Source organism: Puma concolor, chromosome E4 (assembly GCF_028749965.1).
Source record: "Puma concolor isolate L17-30 chromosome E4, mPumCon1.1.hap2, whole genome shotgun sequence".
Taxonomy (NCBI): domain Eukaryota; kingdom Metazoa; phylum Chordata; class Mammalia; order Carnivora; family Felidae; genus Puma; species Puma concolor.
In genome coordinates, this window is record NC_141683.1 from 41,954,603 (window position 1) to 41,969,758 (window position 15,156).

Sequence of the window (15,156 nt, forward strand, 5' to 3'; positions counted from 1 at the left end):
AATAGGTTAAGCATCCCACGCTTTTTTTTTTTTTAACGTTTATTTATTTTTGAGAGAGAGAGAACGAGTGGGGGAGGGGCAGAGAGAGAGGGAGACACAGAATCCGAAGCAGGTTTCAGGCTCTGAGCTGTCAGCACAGAGCCCGACGCAGGGCTCAAACCCACGAACGCGAGATCATGACCTGAGCCAAAGTCAGTTGCTTAACCGACTGAGCCATCCAGGCGCCTCAAGCATCCAACTCTTGATTTTGGCTCGGGTCATGATCTCACAGTCACAAGACTGAGCTCTGCGTCAGGCTCTGCTCTGAGTGTGGAGCCTGCCTGAGATTCTCTCCCTGCCTCTTTCTCTATCCTCTCCTGCCCCTTCACTCTGCTGCACACACGCTCCTGTACACACACTCGCTTAAAATATATATATATATGTGTGTGTATATATATATATACATATATATATATGCTTAGTAAATACTAGTTTATACATTCTGCTGTTCATCTATAGGTCTTTATCTTTCATAAACAGCATGTCTATACAATAAACCTATATTTCATCCTCTTCCAACTCATGAGTTCTAATACATTCATCATTTTCCTACCCATTTTCCTATCTTCTAAGATTTTTTTTTCACTTAATCAGCAATTTTCAAATTTCATTATCAGTGGAACTCTTTGTTCCAATTATATCTTATGGAGAATCCCACTACCTGAAGCAATCAAATGCAGAACCTCCCTGATAAAAAGAATAGGGTTGCCAGTAGACATAGCTTGGAAATCATGGTTCTAAAACATTCAAGAAAGCGAAGTAAAGATACAGCCAACTGGAATTTCTTCATTTCCAATGGTTATAGTTAATTCCTTCCCTTGTTTCCAATTTTCAAGAACATTTCTTAAGAACAGTTGCTTTTACCTTAGCCCATTAATGGAATAAAAGCACAGTGCCTTACATACAGTTAAGTACTTGAATTCATATTTCTTTTCAAACTATTCAAAAATGCAAATTAGTAGAAGATGTAATCCCATGACTAGGTTATTAAAATCAGTTTTTAAAATACTTTAATATGTGATAGAAAAAACATTTTTTAAATTATCCTTGCTTCATAACTGTAACTGCTGTAGTTCAGTCCAAACACTACCCAAAAGACTCCTTAGACTCTCAAGAAAACAAAAATCATTTTAGTCATTCTGAGAAGATTATCTTCCCATGCAATCATTCTGTTGCTCTATTTCTGGATTAAAAAAAAAAAAAAAGCCTCAGTTATATATTCTATGCAGATTTCAAACCTGATTTGCTTCAAAGGCCAGGGAAAAAAGTCAAGTTTTGTCAAGCTTAGAAAGATTTTACAAAAGGTAAAAAATGAGATTTTTTTTCTAAAATAAGCTCATTTGTGTTCTCCAGGCTTTTCATAACCTCCTTCCACAGAAACAGAAGGCTCTTCAACTAACTTTTTAATAAATCTAGGCCTCAAAAACCAACTCCGTGCTTAAGTATAAAAGGCACCCCTGTTCTTCGATGTCCCTCACAGGCTGGACGGGCAGCACCAGGTGTGAAATCCGGCTCCAGAGTCCACTCAATTTGTCAGAGTCCATGTGGTTGAAGGAGCTGGGAGTGTCTGAGTTGGTAAACCTGGCCCAGAGGAAATCTCTCACTTTTTCTTCAGTTTCCCTTGGGCCGACACTTGCTTCTAATGTTTCCTCCTCTAGGAGAACAGTCAGGACCAGGGCCACATCTTTAAAGGCAGCATTCTCATGGTCACAATACTTGTAGAAGATTAAGGTAGAGCCTGCAGGAAGGGATTCAAAGTGGTGCACCACAGCAGCCTTCTGGCCATTCTCAAATCCTGAGCTCAGCTCCGTGTCAACCAACTGCTTGACCACATCACTGTCCTGCAAGGTTCTTGCAGCCCCGTCAATCTGAATGGCAGAGACTTTCTGGGAAGAGGTATAGGCATCCGCAACGAGGTGGCTCAGGCACTTCAGGGTCTCTCTTCCCTCCTGAGCTGCTGTAAATATGATGGTGGCTGGCTCAGTGGGGTTTGAAGCATTGAGGTGTTTCTGGAGAAATTTACGTCCTCTCTGCCACAAAAAGGAACTCTGGCCTGGGAATTTATCCTTCAGTTGGCTGAAATGAACCAAAAAGGCCTCCAAAGCTGGATTTTTGGGCACTTGCTGGGCTGAAGAGGAATAGTAGCTATTACCCCAATTTAGCAAAACAAGAGTCGTGACCACAGAGCCAAAAAAGATGGAGCCTGTCAGAGAATGGGAAAATAAAACACAAAATTAGAGAGAAGGTGGATCAGAAATAAAATCTGTGGTAAACTGAAATGAGTTAGAGATACTGCCAGATTTTACTAATTGTGGTGAGTTTCTTTCGCCTGAATCCTTTAAACTTTGAGCTAATTTAGGTCTACCAGAAACACTTCTCTAATTTCTTAGATTTAATTATTTGATGATACAGTATTTTTGTTAAAAGGTAAGTTTATGTATTTGCTGCTATAACTAATGATGCAATTTAGAAATGATCAGGATAGTCCTCCTCCCTCTCAAAGTACCTATTACTTCTAATAGGCCATTTTTTCCTAAAGGGTCAAAATGTAAAAATGCCACATGGAAAGTTAATACTCTGTAAAAAGTATTTTAGTTTCTTATTTACGAAAAGTCCTTCCTCCTATGGGAATTCTCATTTTGTTCAGGATGCCAAAATATTACGGTTACCAGATAACCAGGATGGTAACAACGTGGTTACCAGAGGGGAAGCGGGTGAAATAGGTGATGCGGATTAAAGAATTCACTTGTTGTGATGAGCACCAGGTGTTGTATGGAATTGCGAATCACTATACTGCACACTGGAAACTAACAGAACACTGTATGTTCAGTACACTGGAATTAAAACAAAGTAAAATAAAAACAAAAATACTAAAACAATGAAATTGTTTAAATGCTAGTCTTCTAGGTGTTTTCTCTGAGGATTTCTGAATGTGAATCGACACTGCAGTAGGACCAATTTTGTTCTCACCATAACGCAAATAATCCTTTTTATTCATCTTTCTTCTGGTATCCAGTGCACTCTCTTTCTTTTCTTCCAACCTTTGTGTTTCCTGTTGATGACTTTCAGCCTCTGCTGGGGAAAAGGAACGTTCTCTTTAGACAATATGCTAACGGGGTATCATACACTCTAGGCCTCTTACCAAATCAAAGAATTATTAGGCTGAGAGGATTTCTATACTTTTTTATACAAACCTAACTTTTTTCCTGTCTTTTCCTTAAGGCTATTACTTTTATTCTACGTAGAACAATAAAATGAAGTCCTCACTGGCCCTTACATCAAGGACAAGAAACAAGCACCCTAATATTGCGGCCAAACCTATCTACAATGTATTTCGACAAAATGTTTAAAATTAAAAAGGGATTTTATGGGGCGCCTGGGTGGCTCAGTCAGTTGGGCGTCTGACTTTGGCTCAGGTCATGATCTCGCGGTCCGTGGGTTCGAGCCCCGCATCGGGCTCTGTGCTGACAGCTCAGAGCCTGGAGCCTGTTTCGGATTCTGTGTCTCCCTTTCTCTCTGACCCTCCCCTGTTCATGCTCTGTCTCTCTCTGTCTCAAAAATACATAAACGTTAAAAAAAGAAAAATTAATAATAAAATAAATAAGTAAAAAGGGATTTCAGAAGTGTTAGCTGGGGGCACCTGGCTGGCTCAGTCAGTAGAGCATGAGACTCTTGATCTCAGGGTTGTGTGTTCAAACCCTACACTGGGCGCAGAGTTTACTTTAAATAAATATGTGGCAGCTATTAAAAGATAAAGCATACATAATAAAACATTTTTAAAAAAAAAAAATTTTTTTTTCAACGTTTTTATTTATTTTTGGGACAGAGAGAGACAGAGCATGAACGGGGGAGGGGCAGAAAGAGAGGGAGACACAGAATCGGAAACAGGCTCCAGGCTCTGAGCCATCAGCCCAGAGCCTGACGCGGGGCTCGAACTCACGGACCGCGAGATCATGACCTGGCTGAAGTCAGACGGTTAACCGACTGCGCCACCCAGGCGCCCCTATAAAACATTTTTTTAAGAAAGAAGCATTAGCTGTACGCAAGACTCAACATCACAGGGCAAGGACACTCTAATTCCAGGGTTCAAGTCACATGGCTCAAGACCCCAAGCATACACATAACGAAGGCCCTAAGTTTTGAGACAGGAGAGATTACTGTACAGGTACAAAATAGCTCACAAAAGTAGGTTTGGAACTCTTAATGATGGAATCATGAAAAGTAAGGAATACAAGATTAAGAAAATTTATGAACTACGTAAAAATGTAGGTGTGGGGTGAGACACCAATCTTAAAATGTGTGGCTGAAAAAAAAGGAGGGCACTATTGTGTAGCACTCGAAGGCACTCTACGGTATAGGTGTGTGCTTACAGGAAAAAGAACTCAAACGGTACACTCTATTAACATAAAGAAACAGGTGGCTAGGTGGCTCAGTTGGTTGAGCATCTATGGCTCAAGTCACGGTCTCATGGTTTGTGAGACTGTGGGATCGGGCTTGCTGCTGTCAGCCCAGAGCCTGTTTCAGATCCTATCTCCCTCTCTCTGTCCCTCCCCTGCTCATGGCTCTCTCAAAAATAAACATTAAAAAAAAATAAATGAAACAGTTTAAAAAAAGAAAAGAATCATCTTCACCTATAAAGGATAGTGTATTTATTCACATCACACTAAAATAGGAACTTAAGGTATCATAGCATAGAATATGAAAGGATCTTTAATGATCACCTACTGTAACCCCACCTTACCTATCCTGACAAAAGGCCCAGGGATGGGAAGGGCTTTGCCCAAGGTCACATAAAGAGATGTGGCTAAGTGGGGCACCTGGGTGGCTCAGCCGGTTAAGTGTCTGACTCTTGGTTTCAGCTCAGGTCATGAACTTGGGTTTGTGAGTTCAAGCCCCGCATAGGGCTCTGTGCTGACAGTGTGGAACCTGTTTGGAATTCTTTCTCCCCCACCCCCACCCCAGCCCTTCCTCCCTCCCTCCCTCTCTCTCTCTCAAATAAACCTTAAGAAAAAAAAAAAAAAGAGATGTGGTTGAGTTTAGAACAAGATTTCTCATCTGCTAGATTAGTTCATTCCATTATATTAAGCTGCTCTGCATACACAGAGTGCATTTTTAAAACAATATTTTCTTCCTCCACTCAGTGAACCTGCATATGATGAAATCTGATGGGACATAATAGTTCATACAAGTCACATTCATTCATTCATGTAACAGCTATTCATAAAGTTGCTTCTCTGTGCCAGGTGCCACAGAGACATAATGGATGAGAGAGAGAGAGTTCTTGACTTCCCTGAAGTTACAGACTATACTAATGATTAATGAACAAAACATGTATTTGAGATAGGTCACTGATTTATAGTGAAACATTAATTTCCAGCCCTTAGTCAAGCCCCTGATGAACAGAATGTGTAATATTTTATGTTCGTTTGCATTGGCCAATAGGCATTTTAGACTGAGCTCTTCTAAGTACTTATAAAATACATATCCACACATAGAATTATAGACAGTGAGAGCTGGATACCTCTTGTCCAAATTCTTCATTCTACAAATAGGAAACTGAAGTACCAGGAAGTTAAGAGACTTGCTCAAGGTCACCCAAGCTAGCAAGTGGCAGGGCCACAACTAGAATCTGTGTCTCTTTTGAGTTCCAGCTAAGGACTTAGCCACTAGGAAGACAGTATCTTCGTAAGAGAAGATATGATGGTTATTCTCCTTAATATACAAGAGGAGAAAATCATACAGAGAGAAATTAACGGATGTGCTCGAAGTCTTATAAAACTAAAATATGACTGAGTTAAGGGCACTGTACCACTGATGCTGGTTTTTAAATATATCCATCTCTTGATTTACGTAGTGTTTAGTTCCCCCAAAAGTAAAAGCTTTAAAAAACTGTAAATAAAAAATAGGCTCCTAAGAATTAAAGAAAAAGCTAGTAAAGTTTTAAAAAGTCAGGCCTTCCCCCACCGCCCCCCCCCCTTTTTTTAATCTTACTACATTACTACAAACAGTAAGTAAATAAAAATACTGTTTAAAAATGCAGTTTATGTATTGGAAGCTACGTAAGTAGTGTAGTGAGCTGGTCTAGGAGATGAGAAACCTCATTCTAAGTTCAGTCATATGTCTTTAAGTGACCTTGGGCAAGGCCCAAAGGCCTTGGTCCTATGAAGGAAAGAGAAGCTGACAAAAAGGCCCCTGACCTATGCTGTGTCCTCAGTGACAGAGCAATACGAAACAGAAGTCCAGTGGGCTCCCTTACCTGGTGCCAGCAGTCGCCTCCGCACTGTGCCCTGGTTCTCTGGCCCTGCATGGGAACGATCAGGGCTTGGGGCATCCTGAGGGTCCATGGCAGGTGGCTCCTGTGCAACTCCAGGTCCGCTGCTCACTTCCTCAGGGAGGGCTGCAGAGTCGCTTCGTAAGAGCACATCATCTCTTCCCACCTTGTCACTTGGAGAACAGCTGAGTTCTGGATCCAAGGGTTTTTCACCTGGACTTTCTGAATCAGGGAGTTGATGGCCTTGCTCTTCATCCTGAAAGCTCTGGTTGTTCTCATGTTCTGTTTGATCCTTTGGATAGTTCCCATAATTTGTTTCATCTGAATCTTCTGATTGGTCACCTGCGTCTGCACTTCCTGGACCTATATTTTCTACCTCTTGGTGGACTTTGTTAAGACCACAGACAGGGTCTGGGGTCTGAGCTTCTTCAGTGGTACTTGCTGTGACTATGGTCTCCTGTGCCTGAGAACTTACTGATGGGTCATTTTTCAAATCCTCTTGAGAGGCTATTGAGATAAAAATTTATAATTTTAATTGAAAATAACATCCCTATTTTTTTGTATTTTAACAAGGTCCCTAACTGAATAATAAGTAAAATGTATATAGATTTTTATGGTTAGCAAGGCACTCTTCCTAAACATTATTTCTCTTGATTTCCACTAAAGGTAAGACAAATTTATTATGTGTTAATAAATCTAACAAATAATACTAATGTAAAACTATTTTGAATAACAGAACCAATTTTTGTGTATTAAACACATCCTCTTCCCTGATGAAATAATGTATCTAGGCAATAATCATCAGTAGCAACTAAAACCATTATGCAAAAGGCTTATGAGAAGTTTTATAATGGATGAACCAGACTCACAACTGCTGAACCAGCTGATCAATCTTTAACATCACAAAAACAGGGAAAACCAGACATCATTAACCTCCCAATTCAATGCAGTAGGAAGTACACTATACCATGTATAGTATTCTTTTTTTTTTAAATTTAAAAAAAAAAAATTTTTTTTTCAATGTTTATTTATTTTTGGGACAGAGAGAGACAGAGCACGAATGGGGGAGGGGCAGAGAGAGAGGGAGACACAGAATCGGAAACAGGCTCCAGGCTCTGAGCCATCAGCCCAGAGCCTGACGCGAGGCTCGAACTCACGGACCGCGAGATCGTGACCTGGCTGAAGTCGGACGCTTAACCGACTGCGCCACCCAGGCGCCCCTTAATTTTTTTTTTCATGTTTATTTTTGAGAGAGAGACAGACAGACTGTGAGTGGGGGAGGGGCAGGGAGAGAGGGAGACAGATCGGAAGCAGGCTCCGGGCTCTGAGCCATCAGCACAGAGCCCTACGCGGGGCTCGAACTCACAGTCCGCGAGATCATGACCTGAGCTGAAGTCGGACGCTCCACCGACTGAGCCACCCGGGGCGCCCCTCAGGTATAGTATTCTTGCCAAACAAACGAACTGATATATGATCAAGATTCTAGAGCTACCTACCAGTTTCCATGAAATACAGGGATAGAGGAATATATTAAATCATGCCTCAGGACGTAATTGGTAAAACCCAGGATGGGAAAATTCAAAGGGACAAAAGACTTCTGTTACTTTAATAACAGCAAGAGACAAAAATAAATGGCAAGAAAAGAAAAGGAGGGGTGCCCTACTGATTAAGAGAAATGAAAGAGACCAAATGCACCAATCAAAGGCAATGTGTGACCTGTTTGCATCTAGTGGCAAACAATTATTGAAAAAGTATTTATGAGTTAATCAGGAAAATTTGAATGCCAGATATTCCTTTTACTAAGGAATTACTGGTCATCCTTTAAGTACAATATATTGTGATGATTTTTTAAAGCATCCTTTTGGAGGTAAGTATTCACATATTCATGGCTAAAATTACACGATGTCAACAACTTGCCTCAAGAATATGGGTGATAAAGGAGAGTGAGAAACTACAGATGAAACAATATGTTCGCAGCAGATGGAGCCATTTGATGGGAACATGGGATTCATTTCATCTCTCTCTCTCTACTCTTATGTATGTGTGGTATTTTTTATAGTAAAGCCTAAGAAAAAAAAAAAAAAAGCAACCTAAAAGATAAATCAATCAAATACAGAGAGTGGCCCATTAAAAAGAAAAAAAACAAAACAAAACACCAGCTGTGGAGAAAAAAAAGATTAAGGAGGCAAAAAAAAAAAAAAAAAAAAAGATGTTGAGACAACTGGAGAAGTGTACATACTGATTAAATTTGTGATAATATTAAGGAACAATTATTAATATATTTTCCAGGTATGATGCTATTTTAGTTACTTTAAAAAATCTATCTTTAAGAGATATAAACTAAATGATATAATGCCTTGGATTTGTATTTAAATATTCCATGGCAGGCAACAAGATCAACATTATACAGGTTATAACTGAAATTTAGATGATGAGGGGGCCCTGGGTGGCTCAGTCGGTTGAGTGTCCGACTTCGGCTCAGGTCACGATCTCGAGGTTGATGAGTTCAAGCCCCATCTTGGGCTCTGTGCTGACAGCTCAGAACCTGGAGCCTGCTTGGGATTCTGTGTCTCTCTCTCTCTCTGTCCCTCTCTGGCTTGCACTCTGTCTCTATCTCTCTCACAAAAAATTGAATTAATATAAACGTAAAAAAATATTAAAAAAAATTAGATGTTGAAATAACTATATTATACACCTGAAACTAATTATTACACTGTAAATTATTAACTGGTATAAATGAACTGGAATTTAAATAGACTTAAAAAAAGGAACTAAATGTTGAGTGCATGGGAATTCATTATAGTATTCTACTTTTATATATTTTAAAATATCCTCAATAAAAGGTCTAAGTAAATATGCCCTTCTCTTCTGAAATATCTACTTCATAATTTGCCTGTTTGATAGCTCTTACATATATATACAAGCAGGATGAATAAACAGATGGCACATCTGTTTTCTTGATTTAAAAAAAAGAATACAGCTCTAAAAACTGGTCTGCCATCCCCTTCTAAGATGCATGCATTTTTCTAACACTATGGGTTCCTACTACTGGAGTCTCTAAAACATGAACCTTCCTTATAATTCAGGTCTGATGTTATGGTAGACTTCAGCAAATAAAAAAGAATCATCATCATAACAAATTAATCCACTAAGCTAACTTCTTTACTTCCAAACTTCAGGTTTCAGTCACCTGAGATCTTAGTACAGGTCTAGATTCCTACAGCATGAACCTGCTGTACAGACTAGTCTTACCCTCTGCAGGATCCCTAAGTCCTCTGTCGGCCATGTTTGTGTTCTAGCTCTTCAGACTTTGGGATACTTTTTGTTAATGTCTGTTTTTTCTTGTGAAGATGTCTTGTTTTCTTCTTGTCCCAAGTCCCAACAGACTCATGCTTCCCGTGGACCCAGGAAACAAGGCATATATAGTGACTAAAATAAAATGAAAAGAATTAAATGACTTTTTATTCATACATGGGAGAAATGCCGATTTCAGCTTCATTTATTCAATCTGTTTACTCTGAGTAGTAGCTCCTCTTCGAAACTTTTCTGGTGAAGAAGAAATGTTTTCTGGTTTTAGTGAGGATCACCAAATCCTTAACTACAAGTAGAAAAAAAAGTTTCAGATTATTAACCTTGCATGGATGCCATAATCTCCTACTATGTTCCATTGTGTTGAAAGGATCAGAAAGGCCAAGTGGCCAGAATCTTAAAGAGAAGTTCTTTGAAAATGGAATGAAGAGTAATTCTAAGAGTAGAAATTTAAGTCACTGCTCAGTTAATCACTGCAGGTTTCCTTTACGTCTTCAGTTTCTGCCCCATATCAATCTCTCAGCCTATTAGAAGCTTTCACTTATCATTATTAAGTAACAATGCACAGGGAGTACCTACAAACTAAGGTGGCTGCCTTGGTGTCAGGTGTAGGAAATAAACACGGGAGTTATGTCACTGACTTTTTAGTGGTTTTCTCGCAGTATTCTTTTTAGATCGCTTTATACAATGCCTTTCTGCGCAGTGCTCAAAGACGACTCACGTAGAAGTTACTATGAACTATATACAAAAGGAATCAAAATCAGAGGCAACTCATAATAAAATGTTCTATCATTTTATAGTTGAATCATTTTTTGTCAGGAACAATACTTTCCTTATCTGTAAAAGTGACTAAGGACTGCTATGAGGACTAAATATAAAAATATATGTGAAAAAGAGGTTTAGAAAGTGTTACATTGATAGCCTAGTTGCAAGGCTACCCAACTAACTTTATGTCTTTTTCACAGCACTCTTTTGTAAAATTTAATTTTACAAAATAACATTTTAATTCCACATGTATGGTATTAGCCTAGTGTAGAGTAAGAACTCCCTATTTTAATTAAAAATAATATGAATAAATAAATGGATCCATGAATGTATAGAGTGGTACCAATTATAAACTTGAAGGGAAGGGAGGAGTTAGAGGCAGGCCTCCTTTCTGCTGGTGTGAACATTTAGGAACACGTCTAAGATTTGGAGAGTTCCTTGTCACCCTTTTATCTTCTTCAATCGCCTGAGACTGGGCTTCCAGCTCTCCTTTTCACATTACCATCATATGCTGCAATGAGGGTTTCTCTCCTATCCTAGTTCATGAAAGAAAATAAAAGGTCCTCAGTCTTTTTCAGATTTCTTAAGACAATTTTTTCCTGCCAGCCCAAACCGAGAAAACAACGGGTAAAACTTTCCTATGCACCAGGACAAAAATTTTAGAAAGCAAACAGGCTATCACACAATAACTATAAGGTATCTCAAAATAAAAATTAAAAGGTACCTGGTAAAAAAACCTAACAACATATATGCAAGAACTTTATAGAGTGGGGTGAGTTTTATGCTATGTAAATTATACCTCAATAAAAATGTACTAAAAAAAAAAACTTTAGGAAGAAAAGCATAAAACTTTATTAAAGGACATAAAAAAGACCTAAGTAGAGAAATATATTAAGTGCATAGACAGTAAGACTCTAAATCAATAATGTCAATTCTCTCCAAACTAATCTACGGATTCATTGTAAATTAAAACAAAATCTTAAGACAAGTTTTTGATTGTTGTTTTGTTTCTTACAGAATGGACAAGCTGACCCTAAAATTCACAAAGAGCAGTAAAGGATTAGGAAGAGTTAAGGTAATTCCGAAGGAGGGGGGCTGGCTATCTTTATCAGATATATCAAGACTTCTTATAAACCTATAGGAAATAAGAACAATAAGGGCATTGGTGCAAGAACAGACAAAGAGAATATACAGAATATAGAGCCAGGAAATACATGCATACATACATAAAGGAAATTGGCTAAGTGACAAAAGAGAAAGAACGCATTAACGAGTAGTTTGAGGACAAGTGACAACTCAAATGGGAAAAAAAGTTAAGATTTCTACATACCACCTGACACAAAAGTCAATTTCAGATTAAAGACCTAAGTATAAAGAGCAAAACTTTGAATTTTCAGAAGAAAATACCAAATATCTTTATAACCTCAAGGTTTTCTTAAACAAGATATAAAATACACAAGCCATAAAGGGAAAATCTGACAAATGTGATCACATTTTTAAAATGTTAATTTCTATACAAATCATCAAAATCAAAGTTAAAACATAAATTCACTGACCAGAAAAATACCAGCCAACACATAAAATCAGCAAGGGATTAATATCCAGAATACATAGACTCCCCCAAATCAGTAAGAGACAGATAATGCTATGAAAAAATAAATGGGGAAAAGAGGTGAACAAACTGTTAAATGAAGAGGAAACCTAGCAGTCTAATGAATCAATAAGAGTGGTTAAGGAAATGCAAAATAAATTAACAATGACATACAATACCATTTTACAAGTACCGACTGGCAAACAAGTCGGGCAACACCAGGTGTTGGTGAGGATATGGATACACAGAGACTTTTAAACCCTATTGGCAATGAGGTAAACTGCTATTCAATTCTGGAGAGCAATATGGCAATTATCTGGTAAAGACAAGACACGCAGATTCTACAAACAGGCAATTGCACTTTTAGACACTTGCAGTAGACAAACTCTCCCTCAAGTGCCCACTGATATTTGTGGCAGCATTGTTTAAAATGAGGGAAAAAATGAGACCACCTAAATGTCCATGAATAAGGAAGAGGATTAAAAAAAAAAAAAACTGCGGCATATTCTTACAATGTAACATTATATACGGCAATTAAACCAATGAATTACCTATCTCAAAAATTTGTAAAAGTGCAGTATTGTAACTTTTACATACAAGTTAAGAAACAAACTTATACTATATAGAGTGATTCAAAAGAAGAACAAATGGCATAAATATGAACTGATACAAGCCACGACATGGATATATCTTAAGAAATGTGAATGAAAAAAGACCGACACATAGGAGTATCTGCCAAATGATTCCATTTATATGAAGTCCTAAAATAGGCAAATGGTTATTTACCGTAGTCTAGTGACAGAAAACATAGAAGTGGTTACTGGGGGAAGGAGTACTCACTGGAAAAGGGCATGAGGAAAGCTTCTGGGTTTAGTGAAGTGTTTCGTATCTTTATTAAGGTAGTTAACGTTTGTCATCAAAATTAAAATTTGTACATTTTATTGCATGTAGGATACCCTCAATTAATTTGGTTTCCAACAAACAGAACTGAACGCTTTCAAAAATGTATTACTTGCTAACTAGGATGCAGCCAATAAACACTCTGCAAAAGGAACCATTACAGGGATTTCTCTAATCTTAAAACTGCTCAGTAAATACCTTTCTTGTCACAAGGCACACGTTCCTGTAGCCCATTTCATTTAGGCCCTTTCTAACAAACATATCACACTGTTCATAGCTGAAATGGTATTCCCTCAATGCTATAAGAAGTGGTACAAACACAGGGGTTCTTGACACATCCTCACAAGAAGTCACATGGTGGGAGATCTGGAGACCAATATTCCAGAGCCAGGTCAACTTTTTGAGCATTATCCAATCCATGCCATGAAATGTGTACATTAAGAAACTCTGGGGGCGCCTGGGTGGCGCAGTCGGTTAAGCGTCCGACTTCAGCCAGGTCACGATCTCGTGGTCCGTGAGTTCGAGCCCCGCATCGGGCTCTGGGCTGATGGCTCAGAGCCTGGAGCCTGTTTCCGATTCTGTGTCTCCCTCTCTCTCTGCTCCTCCCCCGTTCATGCTCTGTCTCTCTCTGTCCCAAAAATAAATAAACGTTGAAAAAAAAAAATTAAAAAAAAAAAAAAAAAAGAAACTCTGGACTGCATAATGGAAGTGAGGCAGAGCCTCATCCTGATGGAAAATGGGGATGTTGGAGATTTTGCAGCTGTGGGAAAAACCATTCCATCATTGTGTCCATGATTATACCATCATTTCCATTTGATGGATCTTTGGCAAAAAGGAATTGATGAAGACCTGTGTGCTTCACGTGGCACAAAAGATTTACTTTCAGTGAATCCCTGAAAAGTTCCATTGTAAAATGTTGTTTTTCAATGTCCCACATATGTGGAGGTTATGATCCATTTTTCCACTTTTTGCACTTCCCTGTGACCCTGAAATCTGCAGCAAGACTTGTATCAATTTGCATTAACAGTCTCAATGTGGGCTTGCAACAGGTTAAACAGATTAGTCTCCATTTATGGAAAATGCTCCAGATGGTAGGCTGAGGGATGCCTTCCTTAATTTCCACATCCTGGGACTTTTATAAACAAGGACACGAATTTGCCTCACTGCTTCCTCTGCAGAGGTGGCTGCCTTGTGTTCTTTTAAGATGTATCCTTTCTGTTCCATCTTATTGCACCAATGGTAATGGTGACTGCTGGGTATGTATTCATTGTCTGGTAACGCATGACCTTTGCACTGCAGCAACAACCAACCAACTTCAGCAGACTCCGACATACAAAATTAAGTGTCGAAGAGAAACTCTACAAATTGGTGCACATCACATTTATGTATAAATGTTACTGTTACTGAATAATAAAATTTTGAAAGCAGTCAATTCTTTTATTGTTCTGTACACTGCTTAAACAGATATAAAATAATTAAACACATGAACAGAAAGGATACACATAAACTTCCATTTGGTGCTTGCTTCTGCTGAGGGAAGGGCAGGAATAGGAGGAGGACAAGAATGGGTCTCAACTGTGTCAACTGTATCTTGAAAAAACAAAACAAAACAATGGAGGCAAATGTGGCAAAATGTTAACGTATTTTAGATCTGAGTACCTAGTGAGTGTTATTTTCTGGATTTTTCTATATGTTCGATGTAGTTAATACTTTTGTTAAATGAGTAATAAAATGGATCAGCTCTGTGAGGAAAAAAATCAAAAGGCAGAGCCTGTAATGGTAACTCTTTGAGCTCACAAGCAATGAATTTGTGTTACAGAGGTATACTTCAACGACAGCCTCCCATGCACTTTGTCATAACCAGTTGAAAGGACACAGGACAAGAAAAAGCTGCCGTTGAGAAGAAAATCAGGGCTGGGAGAGCAGCAAGACCTCACCCAACCTCTATTCATCCTGTAACCTCTATGGGAACCAGTGAGGGGAGGGGACGGAGACCTAGAGACCCGGGGAAGAAGGAAGAGGCAAGTACAAGGAAGCACTGGCATCTGCAACACTAAGTGGTAAATTGGGGGGGGGGGGGAGAAGGAGGGAGAGAGAATATGAATTAGAAGTCTAGCAGCCAAGATACAAGAGTATCAGTCAGTCAATCTAGGATGGTAATTTAGACATAAATGCCATCATGACAAATGTATGGTAGTCCGGGCCCAATAAGTATATGTACCTTTTTCTGCCTTTAAACACTTTTATTTTAATGAATCCTGTCATTTTAGGCTCTAGGGAT

At 38.8% G+C, this 15,156-nt stretch overlaps 1 protein-coding gene across 5 annotated transcripts in view; it reads right to left on the reverse strand.

Moving 5' to 3' along the window:
• Positions 1 to 1,032: 1,032 nt before the first annotated feature.
• LOC112857954 (torsin-1A-interacting protein 2-like) overlaps positions 1,033 to 15,156 on the reverse strand; it is a 37,900-nt gene continuing 23,776 nt past the window's right edge. For 4 of the 5 annotated variants that reach the window (XM_086693704.1, XM_086693703.1, XM_086693702.1 and 1 more), the window contains exons 2-5: positions 9,563 to 9,739; positions 6,296 to 6,817; positions 3,010 to 3,114; positions 1,033 to 2,242 (exon numbers count right to left, since the gene is read on the reverse strand). In XM_086693704.1, coding sequence (XP_086549830.1) covers positions 1,452 to 2,242; positions 3,010 to 3,114; positions 6,296 to 6,817; positions 9,563 to 9,596 — 1,452 coding nt within the window. In that variant the 5' untranslated portion in view covers positions 9,597 to 9,739 and the 3' untranslated portion in view covers positions 1,033 to 1,451. The remainder of the gene's footprint in view (positions 2,243 to 3,009; positions 3,115 to 6,295; positions 6,818 to 9,562; positions 9,740 to 15,156) is intronic. The other variant, XM_086693705.1, reaches the window with a different exon arrangement.